This window comes from Bufo gargarizans, chromosome 1, assembly GCF_014858855.1.
Source record: "Bufo gargarizans isolate SCDJY-AF-19 chromosome 1, ASM1485885v1, whole genome shotgun sequence".
Lineage (NCBI taxonomy): Eukaryota > Metazoa > Chordata > Amphibia > Anura > Bufonidae > Bufo > Bufo gargarizans.
This window is the reverse complement of record NC_058080.1, coordinates 576,239,573-576,257,176: the sequence shown is the minus strand read 5'-3', so window position 1 is coordinate 576,257,176 and position 17,604 is coordinate 576,239,573. Positions and strand designations below refer to the sequence as shown.

Sequence of the window (17,604 nt, the reverse complement as noted above, 5' to 3'; positions counted from 1 at the left end):
TCTTCAGTTCAGGACCGGAAAGTTTTTTGGCCGGAGAAAATACCGCAGCATGCTGCGCTTTTTGCTCTGGCCAAAAATCCTGAACACTTGCCGCAAGGCCGGTTCCGGAATTAATGCCCATTGAAAGGCATTAATCCGGATCCGGCCTTTAGCTTTTTCTGAATGGTTACCATGGCTGCTGGGACGCTAAAGTCCTGGCAGCCATGGTAAAGTGTAGTGGGGAGCAGTATACTTACCGTCCGTGCGGCTCCCGGGGCGCTCCAGAGTGACATCAGGGCGCCCCACGCGCATGGATGACGTGATCGCATGGCACGTCATCCATGCGCATGGGGCGCTCTGACGTCATTCTGGAGCGCCCCGGGAGCGCCCCGGGAGCTGCACGGACCGCTCCCCACTACTACTATGGCAACCAGAACTTTAAAGGGAGTCTGTCACCACATTTCAGCATATTAGACCGATCAAATAGGGTTATATGATCCACCCAGAACTTAAAAACGGTACTAGAGTTCCGTTTGAAGGCTCTCACAAGCGGCCCTGAACGGATCCGTACAGCCCTAATGCATTCTGAGTAGATGCGGATCCGCTCAGAATGCATCAGTCTAGCACAGTTTGTCCTCCGCTCCGCAGGCGGACACCCGAACGCTGCTTGCAGCGTTCGGCTGTCCGCGCGGAGGCAAACTGATCCGTCCAGACTTACAATGTAAGTCAATGGGGACGGATCCGTTTGAAGATGACACAATATGGCTCAATTTTCAAACGGATCCGTTCCCCCTGACTTTCAATGTAAAGTCTGGACGGATCCGATCGTCTGCATCATAGGAGCAGATCCGTCTGTGCAGACACCAGACGGATCCGCTCTGAACGCAAGTGTGAAAGTAGCCTAACCTTGTACAGCTCTGCAAACCAAACTGCAAAGGAGAAAAAGTAAGAGGGCGCCCTCCATGTGAAAAATATAGTACTGCTAATCTATAACTGTATTCATTTTCTGTATTCTTTTTTAGCAGTTTGAGGATTTACAATAGGGGTGCACCGAAATTCCGGCGGCCGAAAATGAGCCTAATCCATTTCGGCCGATATTTGTACATATCGGCAGAAAATAGCGGGGAGGGACTGGGAGGAGGAGCTGGGGGCCGGTGCGTTCACTGTGCTCCGGCCCCCAGCTCCAGTAGTTATAAAATGTGTACAATTAATAAGGATTCTATTCATGAGTCCCCCCTCTGCAGTAGAACATTCAATATAGCCACATCCTACTCACAGGGCTGTTATCTTAATGCTGGCCGGCCGGGCAGACGAGCGGCAGCGTCACGACTGACGTCATGTGCCCGGCCTACTTTCTGAATGAAGGAGGCGGCGCAGGCATATGACGTCAGTCGTGACGCTGCCGCTCGTCTGCCCGGCCGGCCAGCATTAAGATAACAGCCCTGTGAGTAGGATGTGGCTATATTGAATGTTCTACTGCAGAGGGGGCCTCATGAATAGAATCCTTATTAATTGTACACATTTTATAACTACTGGAGCTGGGGGCTGGAGAACAGTGAACGCACCGGCCCCCAGCTCCTCCTCCCAGTCCCTCCCCGCTATTTTCTATTAATTGTACACATTTTATAACTAGTCTGTACTGGAGCGGCAATGGGGGGGGGGGGGGGGTCTGTGGATGGCACTGTTATGAGGTGGGGGGGGGTCTGTGGATGGCACTGTTATGAGGTGGGGGGTCTGTGGATGGCACTGTTATGGGGTGGGTGGGGGTCTGTGGATGGCACTGTTATGGGGTGGGTGGGGGTCTGTGGATGGCACTGTTATGGGGTGGGTGGGGGTCTGTGGATGGCACTGTTATGGGGTGGGTGGGGGTCTGTGGATGGCACTGTTATGAGGTGGGGGGGTCTGTGGATGGCACTGTTATGGGGTGGGGGGTCTGCTCTGTACCGCGGACCGAACAGAGCTCGGCCACGCTACACAGGCTACACTAGAGGTGACAAGGGAGGGGGAGGGGTGTAAAATGAGAGTGACAAGGGGGTGTGTAAAATGAGAGAGTGTATGAGGAAGCACCATGTTATATAATATGATTTATTAAATTCATGAAAAAGAATTATTAATAAAATCATTAAAAAAAAAGTATTTTAAAAGTATTTGGGCAAAAAGGCAGTTTCGGTCAAGGGGCATCCTGAATTTTCGGTTTCGGACCAGAATTTTCATTTCGGTGCACCCCTAATTTACAATATTGTATATTTTAATTAAGATAAACTGTTTTGCAAAAGAAAGAATACAAAATGTAAAACAATATAAAATACCAAAAATTTGTATACGATGCATTACGTACAGCTATACATTGCCGCATGATACATGACTGTTTCATCCGTCCTGGTCCCCCAAACTTCTTCATGTCCTTGCAAAAGTGACATTCTCCACATTCTGTGCGTAGGCAGGCTTCACATTTCCGGCATCGTGTCCGTCTTCTGCGGGCTCCAGCGCTTGTCCTGTTCGCAGACAATTTCACGGCAGGAGAAGTGGACAGTTTACCTTTTGGTCTTCCCACAGCTCGGTTCTATACAAGACAAAAAGCATTTCCAACTTATATTAGAGCAAATACAGGACACCTTTACATATACAAGAAGCCAACCTCAAAGAGGTTCTCCACTATTACAAGTGATGGCATATCGGGTAGCTGGGAGGGCGGTGGTGAAGAGCACCAGGTGAGGGGCTTCTGCTCGTTCTCAGGATTAGCAGAGGATCCAGAATTCGGATTCCAACTTTATGGCATTTTCTAGCAAGTCTTAGGTGACTGAAAAGGCGATTTTAAAATTTCAAATGCATGGAAAAGGGGTTGTCAGAGATTTAAAAAAAAACATTTGGCCAAAGGCAGGGAATGTGACAAACTAATAAGCTACACCCACTTGTTAACCCCTTGAACTCACTACAATTTCATGTGTTTGCTTTTATCGTTTTTTTACTCCCTCCCTACCTGGAGCCATAACTTTTTTTTTCCATTTACATAGCTACATGAGTTTTTTTTTTTGTTTGTTTTTTTGCTGGACATGTTGTACTTTCTAATTTATTATTGCATACTATGTAGTGGGAAGCTGGAAAAAAAAAATTGGGGTGGAATTTAAAAAAGAAAAAATTCAATTCCGCCAGTTTTATAGGTTTTGTTGGGCGTTCCCTATGCAGTAAAACTGACCTGTTAAAAGGGGTTCTCTGGGATTTAAGAAAATGGTTGTCTGGTCCCAAAAATCTAAGTTCTTTTTATGTGCGCCTAACGCCCCTCATCATTCATTTATACATATGCCCCCAATACCTGTTTTTTCATATCTGAGCTTTCCTTTCTCCCTGGAAGACATCAGATTATCCTGGCAGATCTGTTTACTTTCTCCTCTTCTTGTTTTGTTGAATACATAACTTTATTGATACACAAGCCTGGCTGTACTGCACAGAGATGAGTCACAGGCTGGACATGCCCCACGAAGGCAAGGGATAACCTGGGGGGGGGGGGGGGGGGGAATTGCCCCCCTGAGGCGACGACTATGCCCCTGTGACATGCCACTGTGGCTGATCGCTATGCTGTCACTCCTGCACAGTGCTTACATTTGACGTTCCCTCTCCTGCTGGAGAAAGGAAGCATAGACTGGAAGATAAGAAAACAGACTTTGGCTGGAAGCACAGAAAAGCCATCTAGAGGGACCGAGGGACCACGTGACCGGGAGGCAGATCTCAAGAATGGCTGCACTCTGGAATGTAAGTATGTGAGCTATAATCTATCCTCCACCGGTTAGCATGTAATAGCAAAAATAAGGTTAAGCCCGGAGAATCCCTTTAAATATTACTTAATTATAAATATATTCCCAAATACCTTTCACTAGTTATAATGGCTCGTTTTGTCTGGGAAGCACTGATTAGGAAAAACAAAATGTCCGCTGTCCCATTAGTACACACAAAAACTGTCCTAATCACACAGCAGGACAAGTTACTTCACAGCACTGAGATAAGGAGCTCCCTTATCCTCCTATTTGCTCGTCAGGGATTATCATCCTGAATACAGTTTAATGTGAACTTCAGCTGAATCTCATGAGCAGATGTGGTTAATGAGCAGCAGCACTTGTATGTAGTGTCCTGTCCGTCCTCTCTGTACTTCATGTCTCCTCAAGAACTCCATTCCTACAGAGATTCAGCTGTATTCAGGATCATAATCCCTGACAAGTAGGAGAGGAAAATGAGGCAGATCTTTAGCTCAGTGTTGTGAAGTAACTTGTCCTCCTGTGTGATTAGGACAGGTTTTGTGTCTACTAATAGGACGGCGGCCATTTTGTTTCTCCTACTGATTGCTCCCCAGACAAAACAAGCCATTATAACTAATGAAAGGTATTTGGGAATATATTTATACTAAAGTAATATCTACGTATTTTCTATTTCTTAATTCCAGGAGAACCCCTTTAACGTCATCCCTTTGGGCCAGTAAGATTACAAGGATACCACATTTATATAGTTTTTGTTTTAAGGTGGCGCTATATTCTAAGAGCCACAATTTTTTTTATTTTAAACAACAGAGCAGTTTTCAGTTTTCAGTTTTCATTGGCAATATTTAGGGCAGTGATGGATAACCTTTTCGAGACCAAGTGCCCAAACTGCAACCCAAAACCCACTTATTTATCGCAAAATGCAAACATGGCAAGTTACCCTGAATACTGCAGTCCAATCTAGTATATCTTCAATGTACTTTATCATTTAGCGATAATATCCTGCATGCACTCAGTGCGCTGCCTGTGCTGTTCACAGAGCACCCTGTGTTGATGAATGGCAGGAAAATTCTAAGGCCTCCTGCACATGAACGTGTGCTGCCTGTTGCTGTATTGCCGACTGCATTTGCAGATTTGTAATAAACAGCGCCGTTCGGTGGGCATTCCGCATTCACTTCAATGGGTCCACAAATCCGGAGATGCAAAACCCTACGGAGTGCTTCCGTGGGGTTTCGTCCCGTACTTCCGTTCCGCAAAAAGATAGAACATGTCCTATCTTTTTGCGGAACGGGTGAATCGTGGACCCATTAAAGTGAATGGGTCCGCGATCCGCTGCCCCACGGTGCGCACTCCATAGACTATTTACAGGGTATGGGTGCCCACAGAGAGAGCTCTAAATGCTGCCTCTAGCATCCGTGCCATAGGATCACCACCTCCGATTTAGGGGTACATAAAACTTTTTGATTGCTTTTTATTATGTTTTTTTCACTACACTGAATAAATCCCATGGAAACTTTATAGGACAAATTGGTACAGACATGACAATACCAAACTTGTATAGGTTTTTTCTTCTTCATAAACAAGACACTAAAAACTTTCGCCTTTCAGACGAGTATGTGACAGCTCCCGTCCTGACCTCCCAGCACTGCCGGGTGTCGCATAACATTATATTGATTTATGATGCTATGTAACCTTGAGGCCTCTTGCACACGACTGTATGTAATTTGTGGTCCACAAAAAATATGGATGCCATCCGTGTGCATTCTGTATTTTGCAGAACGGAACAGTTGGCCCCTAATAGAACAGTACTATCCTTGCCCATAATGAGGACAATAATAGGACATGTTCTATTTTTTTGCGTAACGGAAGTACAGAAACGGAATGCACATGGAGTACTTTCCATTTTTTGGGCGGACCCATTGACATGAATGGTTCCGTATACAGTCCGTCAAAAAAAACCGGAATGAAAATACTTCATGTGCAAGAGACCTTACAGTTCTGGAATGTATTGGTTAATACGGACATTATTACATAGCAATATAAATCAGTATAATGTTATGTGACCCCAGCAGTGCTGGGAGGTCAGGACGGGAGCTGACACATACTCGCGCTGCGAGTCCGATGCGTGGAACTTGCTCTTCTGAAAGGGGCCATATACTCTTGATAAGCCATAAATGTCTCAGATGCAGATACCCCTTTGAGTTTCAGGCTGGAGCTACGCGGCAGCATGTCACTGCATTACATGGAGTTGCAATGTGACATACGGCAACGCTGTTGGATATTCGGTCACAAGGCATATGGATGCCACAGTACAGGATACTCTGCTCTGGACTCCCCCTCTATCAGCCATAAAGGAGAGTTTGCTGCATCTGGACTGAGGAGAAATGGAGATGACGAAATGTAAAGCTGATAATCAGCTGTCTTGCTGGGGGTGAGAACAGCAATACTAGCACTGATCAGCCTCAATTCGCTGCCTTGCTCTGGATGAACATGAGGGCCTCGTTTGGTTTCAACTTCACTAAATATGTACAGGGAGGATGTTCTTCAAGCTGCCGTTTACAGCACAGAAGTAGTAGGAGTAGTAGTAACAGCACTTGACGGGGAAAGACTGCCTGTGAATTCAGCTTGAATTACAATGGGGCTAATCTGCGTGGCAATATCTGGCAGAAATAGGACAATCAGCTGTGAATTTGTGCAGGGGATGTGTCAAATCTGCACCACGTTGACAAACCGATATTGCCAAATAATTGCACCAAATCTTCAATGTGTTGACGCGGATGTTACTAACGCATTGCCATGGGTGAAATCCGCTGCTTTTCTGCACTAGATAGAACGTGCATGCTGTGGATCTGCAAATCGCAGCATGCTCTGATTTTGTGCAGATATTTTCCATTGCCATGTGAATGGGGTTTTGAACCTTCCCCTCCTGTACTTTTATTGTATGGTAAACGGCTGCAGAATCTGCCCTGCAATACAGTCAACTGGCATCATGGCTTCCCAGGTCTACAGTTCTGACAGGTAATACATGATGGCTCTATCAGCATCTTGATTCCTTTAGGTAACAGGACAGCTCAGGAATCTATGCCACTCTACGTCAAACACAAACCGAAATCCGGTGGATGTGGGGTAACAGACTTCTGCACTGGTCCCTGTCACCTGAGGGTGTTAGGGATGCCACTGTACCCTATAGAGCGGTATATGTGGGAAATCTATTCAGACTGCTACCTACAGCTCAGGAACTTCGGGCCCAGTGTGTGAAGATTCCTCAGCTGTGACAACCCCCGTGCTGAAAGTTAAAGGGGCACTCCGGCGTTCCCGGTGTCATTACAGCCATGCCGGTTGCTAGTGGCTGCTCCTCGGCTTCATCCGGTGGAGCCCCCCCGCATAGCGGCGCTCCTCACCTGGGCCACACGAGGGATGTTCAGGTCACGTCCCCGCTCATAGCGGCTTCTAGAGCACCGGGGAGCAGCAGAGCCGCCAGCGGGCGACCATTAAGCGCTCCGGGGCAAGTCCCTCCCCCACCCGGGTGTAATGCCTCCGCCGCCCGTTCACGGCGGAATAACTTTGCCCGAGCGGCCACCATCCGCCGGGTACCCACCTGCTCCTGCTCCGAGTCGTACTCCTCGTCGTCGTTGCACAGGGACAGGGCCATGGCTCGTCATCCGGGCCCAGTGTGACATGGAGCAGGGGACACTGCAGACGGAGCCAGCTCGGGGAGTGGAGGGAGGAGGCAGAGCACACACGGCTCGCACAAAGGGGAGGAGGGGAGCGCTGCCACCATTATTCATGAGCTCGGCCCAGGAAAGGGTTTGCCACCTGCTGAGCACCAATCGGCGCCCTGTGCCCGGCTCATGGAGGAGAGGCAGGTACGTGCACAGCCGCTGCGTTACCGCCACTGTGTGCAGGTGTAACCCATCTACAGGAACAGTCGGGATGTAGCTGAGCTGGAGATACAGGCTGGACTAGTGTGGGCCATTAGACTCTGTCGCAGTGCAACACCATAGACTATCATGATACAAATTGTCGCGCAACATTGCTGCGACAAATGTCGTAGTGTAGACCTCGCCTTGGGGTAGGGGCAGGTGGACTGGATTTTCTGTAGCGGATGTGTCCTATGTCTAATCTGTCGCAGATTGAAATCCTAACGGCTCATGCACACAAGCGTATTTTCTTTCCGTGTCCTTTTTTTTGTGGACCGTATGCGGAACCATCCCTTTAATTGAAACGCTTTGTCTTATTTAGCTCTTGGAGAAGTCATTAAAGGGATTCTGTCACCACATTTTACCCCCTACAGTAAAACATAGCTACTTGTAGGTCTCTGTGAGCTGTATTAAATGATGCCCTAGTTATGGTCTCGATTTATTTCTTTATAAAATCGATTTTACATAAGGTGCCCAAGGGTATGTCCTTTCCTAACTTGGTGCCCAGCCGCACCCCTCGGTCCGGTGCCCAGCGCTGCCTCTAATATAATATATTCAAGAGCCTGTTTGAAATCCCACGCGTGCGCACTACACACAGGTAATGGCATTGTCGAGTGAAGTGCGCAGGATTTCAAACAGGGTGAGGGATAACGTCAGCGCGCCAGCTCTTGAATATATTATATTATAGGCGGCGCTGGGCACCAGATCAAGGGGTGCGGCTGGGCACCAAGTTAGGAAAGAACATACCCTTGTAATATGTGATATGTAAGTCATTAGCATATCACTAATATATTTTATATTTCAAGACTACAGTCATGTGAAAAAATTAGGACACCCTTTGAAAGCATGTGTTTTTTTGTAACATTTTTAATAAAAGGTTATTTCATCTCCGTTTCAACAATACAGAGAGATTAAAGTAATCCAACTAAACAAAGAAAACTGAAGAAAAGTATTTTCAAGATCTTCTGTAAATGTCAGTCTACAAAAATGCCTATTCTAACTGAGGAAAAAGATAGGACACCCTCACATGTATTCCCTCTTAAATTGGCTCAGATCTCACACAGGTATATCACACCAGGTGCACATAATTAGTAGATCGTTACTCTGCATGTTGAATGAGGCTTGCCCTATTTAAACCTCAGACATTTAGTTTGGTGTGCTCCTGACTGTTGAAGTGAGAGTGAGCACCATGGTGAGAGCAAAAGAGCTGTCAGAGGACTTCAGAAAAAAGATTGTAGCAGCCTATGAGTCTGGGAAGGGATTTAAAAAGATCTCAAAAGATTTTGAAATCAGCCATTCCACTGTCCGGAAGATAGTCTACAAGTGGAGGGCTTTCAAAACAACTGCCAACATGCCCAGGACTGGTCGCCCCAGCAAGTTCACCCCAAGAGCAGACCGCAAGATGCTAAAAGAGGTCTCCAAAAACCCTAAAGTGTCATCTCGAGAACTACAGCAGGCTCTGGCTACTGTTGATGTAGAAGTACATGCCTCTACAATCAGAAAGAGACTGTACAAGTTTAACTTGCATGGGAGGTGTGCAAGGAGGAAACCTTTGCTTTCCAAGAGAAACATCGAGGCCAGACTGACATTTGCCAGAGATAAAGTTGACAAAGACCAGGACTTCTGGAATAATGTTCTTTGGACAGATGAGTCCAAAATTGAATTATTTGGACACAACAGCAGAGGACATGTTTGGCGTAAACCAAACACAGCATTCCAAGAAAAGAACCTCATACCAACTGTGAAGCATGGAGGTGGAAGTGTCATGGTTTGGGGCTGCTTTGCTGCAGCAGGACCTGGTCAGCTCACCATCATAGAATCCACGATGAATTCTACTGTGTATCAGAAGGTGCTTGAAGAACATGTGAGACCATCAGTTAGAAAATTAAAGCTGAAGCGGAACTGGACCATGCAACATGACAATGACCCAAAACATACTAGTAAATCAACCAAAGATTGGCTGAAAAAGAAGAAATGGAGAGTCCTGGAATGGCCAAGTCAAAGTCCAGATTTGAATCCCATTGAGATGCTGTGGGGTGACTTGAAAAGGGCTGTACGTGCAAGAAACCCCTCAAACATCTCACAGCTGAAAAAGTTCTGCATTGAGGAGTGGGGTAAAATTTCCTCAGACCGATGTCGAAGACTGGTAGATGGCTACAAGAACAGTCTCACTGCAGTTATTTCAGCCAAAGGAGGTAACACTCGCTATTAGGGGCAAGGGTGTCCTATCTTTTTCCTCAGTTAGAATAGGCATTTTTGTAGAATGACATTTACAGAAGATCTTGAAAAGACTTTTCTTCAGTTTTCTTTGTTTAGTCGGATTACTTTAATCTCTCTGTATTGTTGAAACGGAGATGAAATAACCTTTTATTAAAAATGTTACAAAAAACCACATGCTTTCAAAGGGTGTCCTAATTTTTTCACATGACTGTATTAGTTAATAAAGGCATCATTTAAAAGAGCTCAGGGAGACCTACAAGTAGCGATGTTTTACTGTAGGGGGTAAAATGTGGTGACAGAATCCCTTTAAGACAGAGGTTGACTTGTTTTTTTCTCCCTGCACCGTGGATGTGCAGTGCACTCAATAGAGGACATGTGAATAGTGCTATTGTGTTTGTCCCAATCATTGGTCTGTGTAATTAAATCGCTCCTTCCCGATATGTACTCTGTATAAAGATGCTGCAGATCATGCAATGAATGTCAACGCATCGATGATCCTGCCTCCTAATCATCGTTTCTGGGCAGCAGACCCTGCTGTGCAAACAGGGATCTGCTGCCCCAAAACAATGGGGGGCATTTATTTAGGCTACATTCACACAACAGTGAAAACAATGACCGTTAAACAAACTCACTGTTAGGTTTTCATTCCATTCTGCATCCCTCTTCTGTTCATTTGTCTGTTTTTGACGGCCATGAAAAATTGATGAATTTTACTAGTTTATTATTTTTTCAAGCACCCCAACCCCTGCAGTGCCCCTCATAGTGGCACCAGCATATATATATAAAGCCCCCCTTAGTGCCCCTCTATATAACATGTCCCCCAATAGTGTTCTAGTATTAAAAAAAAACTGCCCCCCAGTATAAAAAGGCCCCCAAATAACACCCCCAGTATGTGATGTCATGACGATGGGAACCTCAGATCCTTCCAGTTCCCTCCAAAGCAGAGGGAGTGTCAGCGCATTTAGGTGGATGAGGCAAGTATAAAAAAATAAAATTTAGGTCTTATGCACACGGCCGTTGTTTTGGTTCACATCTGAGCCGCACACCTCATCCGTTGCTCCCGCAAAAAATGTATATAACATTTCCTATTCTTGTCCGCACTTTGTGCAAAAGAACAGGCTCTTATATTAAAGGCTGTCCATGCCGTTCCGCAAATTGTGGATCTCAAAACACGCAACGGTCGTGTGCATGTAGCCTTAACCTGACAGCAACTTTAACCCATTATTACTGACTGTTAGACAGGTGCACTCCTGTCTACACAGCCGTTAAAACCGGTCCCATTGATTTTCCGCACCTATGTACAGAACAGGACCCCCGAAGTGAGCTCCTGAAGAAAATAGCTGAGACAGTAGCTATTTTTAGAGCTCCCATATAAAAAAGGATGGAGAGTACGCCGAACATGCACACTACTCTCACCTTTACTTTCGGGGACCTGTTCTGGAGACAGATGTGGGACTTCCACCTATCTGACTTATGCCTTCAAACTCTGAGATGACAGATACAGCATCTCTTTTCTGAATCTACTCCTGGTTTTGGCTTCAAAAACGACATTAAAAAAAAATAGAACATTTGTCAGCATCCTAACCAGCAGGCAATTATCAGAAACAAACTTCCCAATAATTGCCTGCTGCGTCAGCCTGTGTATAGGGGCCTTAAAGGTGTTGTCCGGTTTCAGGAGGAAACTAGACAACCCTCTGGATCTGCTTGCTATAAAGAGCTGGTAAGTACTTACCTGACAGATGTCACACTGCTGCTCTGGTTATCCCAGCCGCAATCTGTTTACCTGGCTGCAGTGTTGGGGTCACATGGAGAACACCTGACTGCTGCAGCCAATGAATGGCCTCAGCGGTGCACTCATTGAGGCCATTGATTGGCTGCAGTGAGCAGGTGTTGTCAACTTAAGGTCTCCGCTCTGGCTGGGTAAACAGAGCCTGATCCCGAGATCCAGAGCAGGGGTGCGGGATCTGTCAAGTAAGCACTTACAAGTTCTTTATTACTGGTGGATCTCAAAGGTTGCCCGGTTTCCTCCTGAAACCAAACTCTAACACGTTAAGGACCTAGGACAAGTATACTCGTCCTGCAGCACTGATACTTAGCGCTCCAGGACGAGTATACTCGTCCTGGCATTAAACTGTCACCATGTCTGCAGACATGGTGACAGCGCCGAGTGCCGGCTGTTACACACAGCCAGGCACCCAGGGTCAATGCCGAGCGGGGTCCTGTGCCGTATCGGCGATTGCTGCAAACTGTGGGGTATTTATACTGCCCTGGCATTTTAGGGGCCCTAAAGTGTGAGAAGTCTGGAATTCAAATGCCTAAAAATGCCCTCCTAAAAGATACTCATTGGAATTTGGGCCCCTTTGCGCACCTAGGCTGCAAAAAAGTGTCACACATGTGGTATCGCCGTACTCAGGAGAAGTAGGGCAATGTGTTTTGGGGTGTATTTTTACATATACCCATGCTGGGTGAGATAAATATCTCTGTAAAATGACAACTTTGTATAAAAAAAAAAAAAAAGGGAAAAGTTGTCTTTTACAGAAATATTTCTCTCACCCAGCATGGGTATATGTAAAAATACACCCTAAAACACATTTCCCTACTTCTTCGGAGTACGGCGATACCACATATGTGACACTTTTTTGCAGCCTAGGTGCGCATAGAGACCCAAATTCTAAAGAGCACCTTTAGGATTTCACAGGGCATATTTTTTTTTTACGCATTTGGATTCCAAACTACTTCTCACGCTTTAGGTCCCCTAAAATGCATTGTCCTGTATTTTACTTACACTGTCTGAACAGATCTATGCCTTTAGCATAGATCTGTTCAGCACCATGGACAGCAGGATGCCTGAGAAGGCGTCCTGTTGCCATGGGAACCTTCCTCGTCTGCCGCAACTGAGCAGACGGGGAAGGAGGGGAGCTCCCTCCCTCTGTCACCCCATCTATCTGGGGGCTGCAAAGGCACAGCAGCCCCCCGATGGCAGAGGGAGGGAGCTCCCTGACTTAACCCTTTCCATACAGCGGTCCATACGGACTGCGGTATGGAAAGGGTGTAACAGCTGACATCGCAGCGATGTCAGCCGTTTATAAACAGATGTCAGCCGTTTATAAATTTTTTTTTTTACTTTGGCCATTTTAAGGTTTCTGATCCCAGGAACCCGGCTACTGAGGAAGGGGCAATCTTAAGCCCCGAAACACGTCTAGCTCTAACAGGACCCCGAATTTTTAAGGAGTGAGGACCAACACATAGTGCCGGAAACTCGTACCATATTGCTCAACACCACGATAAGGTTAAAGTATAAGTAATCTGTGACAGCCTACAGCAGAGACCGGGCTGCACATGCCAAACTTTTACCTACGTGGGATTTCAATAACCTGACTGCTCAAAAAAGTCTGGAGGTAATCAAAAACACGACCCAGCAGAGCGACGGTGGGCAACGAAGTGGTGAGGAGAACCTTTCCGGTAAGACTATCTTTTTCATCAAATATTTGCTGACAGGAGATTTAACAAGACTTAAATGCTATTAGCCCAGTGGGACGCTACTGGTTGAATATAGAGCGGGACGCCGCTATACCTGTTTGTTGTGGGACTATCACGCCACGGTGCCTCTAACTGTTACCTTGGAGCTTCAGAACTTTGTCAGTGAGTTGGGGAATAACTCGCATTTGTAGTTTTCCCAGTGAACATTCAGCATCTGCGATATGTATGCGTTTTTGTTGTGTGAATAATTTGTGATGTACCTTTTTATTGTCGTTTTATTGCAGGAATATGCCATGTGTAGTTTATAATACCCATCTAGATTCAGAGTGCCAGCTACAGTGAGCAAGTGCTGTTTTATACATAGATTTCCAAAAGGAGGGCCACATTCTCTCTTTTATTGTCGTTTTTATTGTCTTCTACATCAATAAATATCCATTAACAGTGCCATCCCCAGATCCCCCATTAACAGTGCCAAGTCCAGTCTTTGCTGGGCTGGATTTTTATAGCCCCCCCCCCCCCCCCCAAATTTTACTTGCATCCCTGTTCTCTAAAGGGGCGGTTTTAGGGGGTGGTCCTAGGGGTGTGGCCAGGGGAGGGGGGGTGAGTTCCACCACCTTTTTCTCAGAGAAAAAAAAGCCCTGCATATACCCATGCTGGGTGAGAGAAATATCTCTGTAAATTGACAACTTTGTATAAAAAAAAATTCTCACACACAGTATGGGTATATGTAAAAAAAAAAATACACCCCAAAACACATTGCCCTACTTCTCCTGAGTACGGCGATACCACATGTGTGACACTTTTTTGCAGCCTAGGTGCGCAAAGGGGCCCAAATTCCAATGAGTATCTTTTAGGAGGGCATTTTTTAGGCATTTAGATTCCAGGGGCATGGCGAGTTCATAGAAGATTTATTATTTAATTTTTTGGCACAAGTTACCGGAAATCGTTTTTTTTTTGTTTTTTTCTTTCAAAGTCTCATATTCCATTAACTTGTTACAAAAAATAAAATCTCACATGAACTCGCCATACCCCTCACAGAATCCAAATGCGTAAACATTTTTAGACATTTATATTCCAGACTTCTTCTCACACTTTAGGGCCCCTAAAATGCCAGGGCAGTATAAATACCCCACATGTGACCCCATTTTGGAAAGAAGACACCCCAAGGTATTCCGTGAGGGGCATGGCGAGTTCCTAGAATATATATATATATATTTTTTTGGCACAAGTTAGCGGAAAATGATTTTGTAAGAGGAAAAAAAACAAAAACAAAACATTTTCCGCTAACTTTTGCCCGAAAAAATGTATATTTTTTTTTAGGAACTCGCCATGCACGGAATACCTTGGGGTGTCTTCTTTCCAAAATGGGGTCACTTATGGGGTATTTATACTGCCCTGGCATTTTAGGGGCCCTAAAGCGTGAGAAGAAGTCTGGAATATAAATGTCTAAAAATGTTTACGCATTTGGATTCTGTGAGGGGTATGGCGAGTTCATGTGAGATTTTATTTTTTGTCACAAGTTAGTGGAATATGAGACTTAAAAAACAAAAAAAATCTATTTCCGGTAACTTGTGCCCAAAAAATAAAAATAAATATTCTATGAACTCGCCATGCCCCTCAAAAGTGATCTTTATAGAGCCGCAGCGATTTTACGGTGTTTTTGCAGTGATCAGAAAAAAAATTGGGCACTGCAGTGGGGCGGACTGAACGCAAGTGTGCGCACAAGATCAGGCGAACACTGCAAAACACATACGGACGTCTGAATGGAGCCTTACAGGGGGGTGATCAAGGGTTAATAAGGGTTTAATAAGTGACAGGGGGGGGGGGTGTAGTGTAGTGTAGTGCTACTTATTACAGAGCTGCCTGTGTCCTCTGGTGGTCGATCCAAGCAAAAGGGACCACCAGAGGACCAGGTAGCAGGTAGATCGCCGCTGGCAGGCTGTAGATCAACTAGTTTACCTTCCGATTGTGGGAACGCGTGCTCCTGTGAGCGCGCGTTCACAGGAAATCTCGCGTCTCACGAGATGACGCACCGGCGCGTCAACGAGGAATAACCCGGCCGCCCGCAGGACCTGCGTTACGCGGTCGGGTAGTGGCTAAGGTACCTTTATACGAGGCAAATATCATTTAAATTATAGTTAAATCGAGCAAGCGGCACGATTATCGAGCAGCGTAAAAGCAATGACGGAGTGACAACCGGTAGATTTTTTGTTGGTTCGATTGTGTGGGCACAACAATCATCGTTGGACGTTAACGATTTCATACCTGTATACAGGAATGGTTCACTGCACGCACGATTACACCATGGGTGTGTTTAAGCACGCCACTCAGATTACGGTTTGTGTAAATGCAACAGTCGGCTTTACAAACAATGGAAATTTCGATTTTGTGAACGATAATCGGCGCGTCTAAAAAGGGTAATTGTCTAAATGTTCACTACACCAAGAAACAACTTATTCGTAGCTCAATTGTAGCGATCGCCTCGTGTAAAGGGACCTTTTCTGTAACTACAGCCACAGCATTTACATTTAGTCGTGAGATACCGGTAAGCCTTTAAAAGTCTACTAAGAAGCTACAGCGGAACAGTGCAATTACTTATCTTCTGCCACAGAAAATACTGTATAGTTTTATATATGCATTCCTTTTGAAAAGGGAATGTGTAATCAGAAAAGGACATTCTTTAAATTAGTGCTGCAACGATTAATCAACTTTATCGATAATATTCGATAACGGGATTCGTTGTCGACGAATCCAGTTATCGAATAAATCGCTGATGCGGGTGCTATGCGGTTTACTTTAAATCAGCGCATCTTTATTTTACAATGAAGCTCCAGTAACAGGCAGGGCGGACGGCGGCGTGACCTCACTCACGTGACGCGCCTGCTCCGCCTCCTTCATTCATAAAGTGGGCGGAGCAGGTGCATCACGTGAGTGAGTGACGTTACGCCGCCGCCCGCTCTGCCGGTTACCCGAGCTTCATTGTAAGGTAATAAAGATGCGCTGAGTAAAAGTTACTGCCAGAATAGTCTGCTGTGAGCAGTGGAGCCGGGGCTGTCATGGGGAGGGGGATCTTTGCACGGCACTGTTATGGGGAGGGGGATCTGTGCACGGCACTGTTATGGGGAGGGGGATCTGTGCACGGCACTGTTATGGGGAGGGGGATCTGTGCACGGCACTGTTATGGGGAGGGGGATCTGTGCACGGCACTGTTATGGGGAGGGGGATCTGTGCACGGCACTGTTATGGGGAGGGGGATCTGTGCACGGCACTGTTATGGGGGGGGTGGGATCTGTGCACGGCACTGTTATGGGGGGGGGGGATCTGTGCACGGCACTGTTATGGGGGGGGGGATCTGTGCACGGCACTGTTATGGGGGGGGGGATCTGTGCACGGCACTGTTATGGGGGGGGGATCTGTGCACGGCACTGTTATGGGGGGGGGGATCTGTGCACGGCACTGTTATGGGGGGGGGGATCTGTGCACGGCACTGTTATGGGGGGGGGGGGGGGGAAACTGTGCACGGCACTGTTATGGGGAGGGGGATCTGTGCACGATTTGAGCAGGCAATGGGTTCCGAGCGGCGGTGATCGGAAATACACAGGGCGTGTACGCCCTGTGTCCTAAAGAGGTTAAAGGCACCTGTAGCTGTTCTCACACAGATCTGGCGTTTTGTGCGGATCAGTCATGACGGATCCGTCCCCATTGACTTACATTGTGTGTCAGAATGGATCAGTTTGTATCATCTTTAACATAGCCAAGACGGATCAGTTTTCTATTGTGCCAGTGAAAACGGCTCAGTTTTATCAGACAGACACCAAACCAGAATGGAGTCGGAACGGAGGAAAACTGATGCATTCTGAGCGGATCCTTTTCCAATCAGAATGCATTAGAATGCAAACTGATCTGTTTTGGGCCGCTTGTGAGAGCCCTGAATGGATCTCATAAACGGAAAGCCAAAACGCGAGTGTGAAAGTAGACTATGGTTACACAAACACTTCCTTCATAAGATGTTACAGAAGATTAAGGCAGGGACACCCTGTATAGCCATTTTATCACTGTGTCCTGCGTCACAATGTGATGCCACAACACAGCCAGGATCACTTCCATTTTGAGTTGTTCTGGCTACAACAGCATGGTACAGGATTATATACTGCCGATTACATGTATCTGCACAAAGGACTGAATGGCTGCCGATTAGCAGCGGGTTTTTACAGTGCCAGCAATGTGAATGAGATTTTAAAGGGGTCATCCCATCT

The 17,604-nt window shown here is 46.2% G+C and overlaps 1 protein-coding gene across 5 annotated transcripts in view; it reads right to left on the bottom strand.

The window, feature by feature from the left end:
- LOC122924538 (lysine-specific demethylase 2B) overlaps positions 1 to 17,604 on the bottom strand; it is a 249,850-nt gene that overhangs the window by 49,063 nt on the left and 183,183 nt on the right. For all 5 annotated transcript variants that reach the window (XM_044275743.1, XM_044275744.1, XM_044275746.1 and 2 more), the window contains one exon: positions 2,318 to 2,542. In XM_044275743.1, the coding sequence (XP_044131678.1) occupies positions 2,318 to 2,542 (225 nt within the window). The remainder of the gene's footprint in view (positions 1 to 2,317; positions 2,543 to 17,604) is intronic.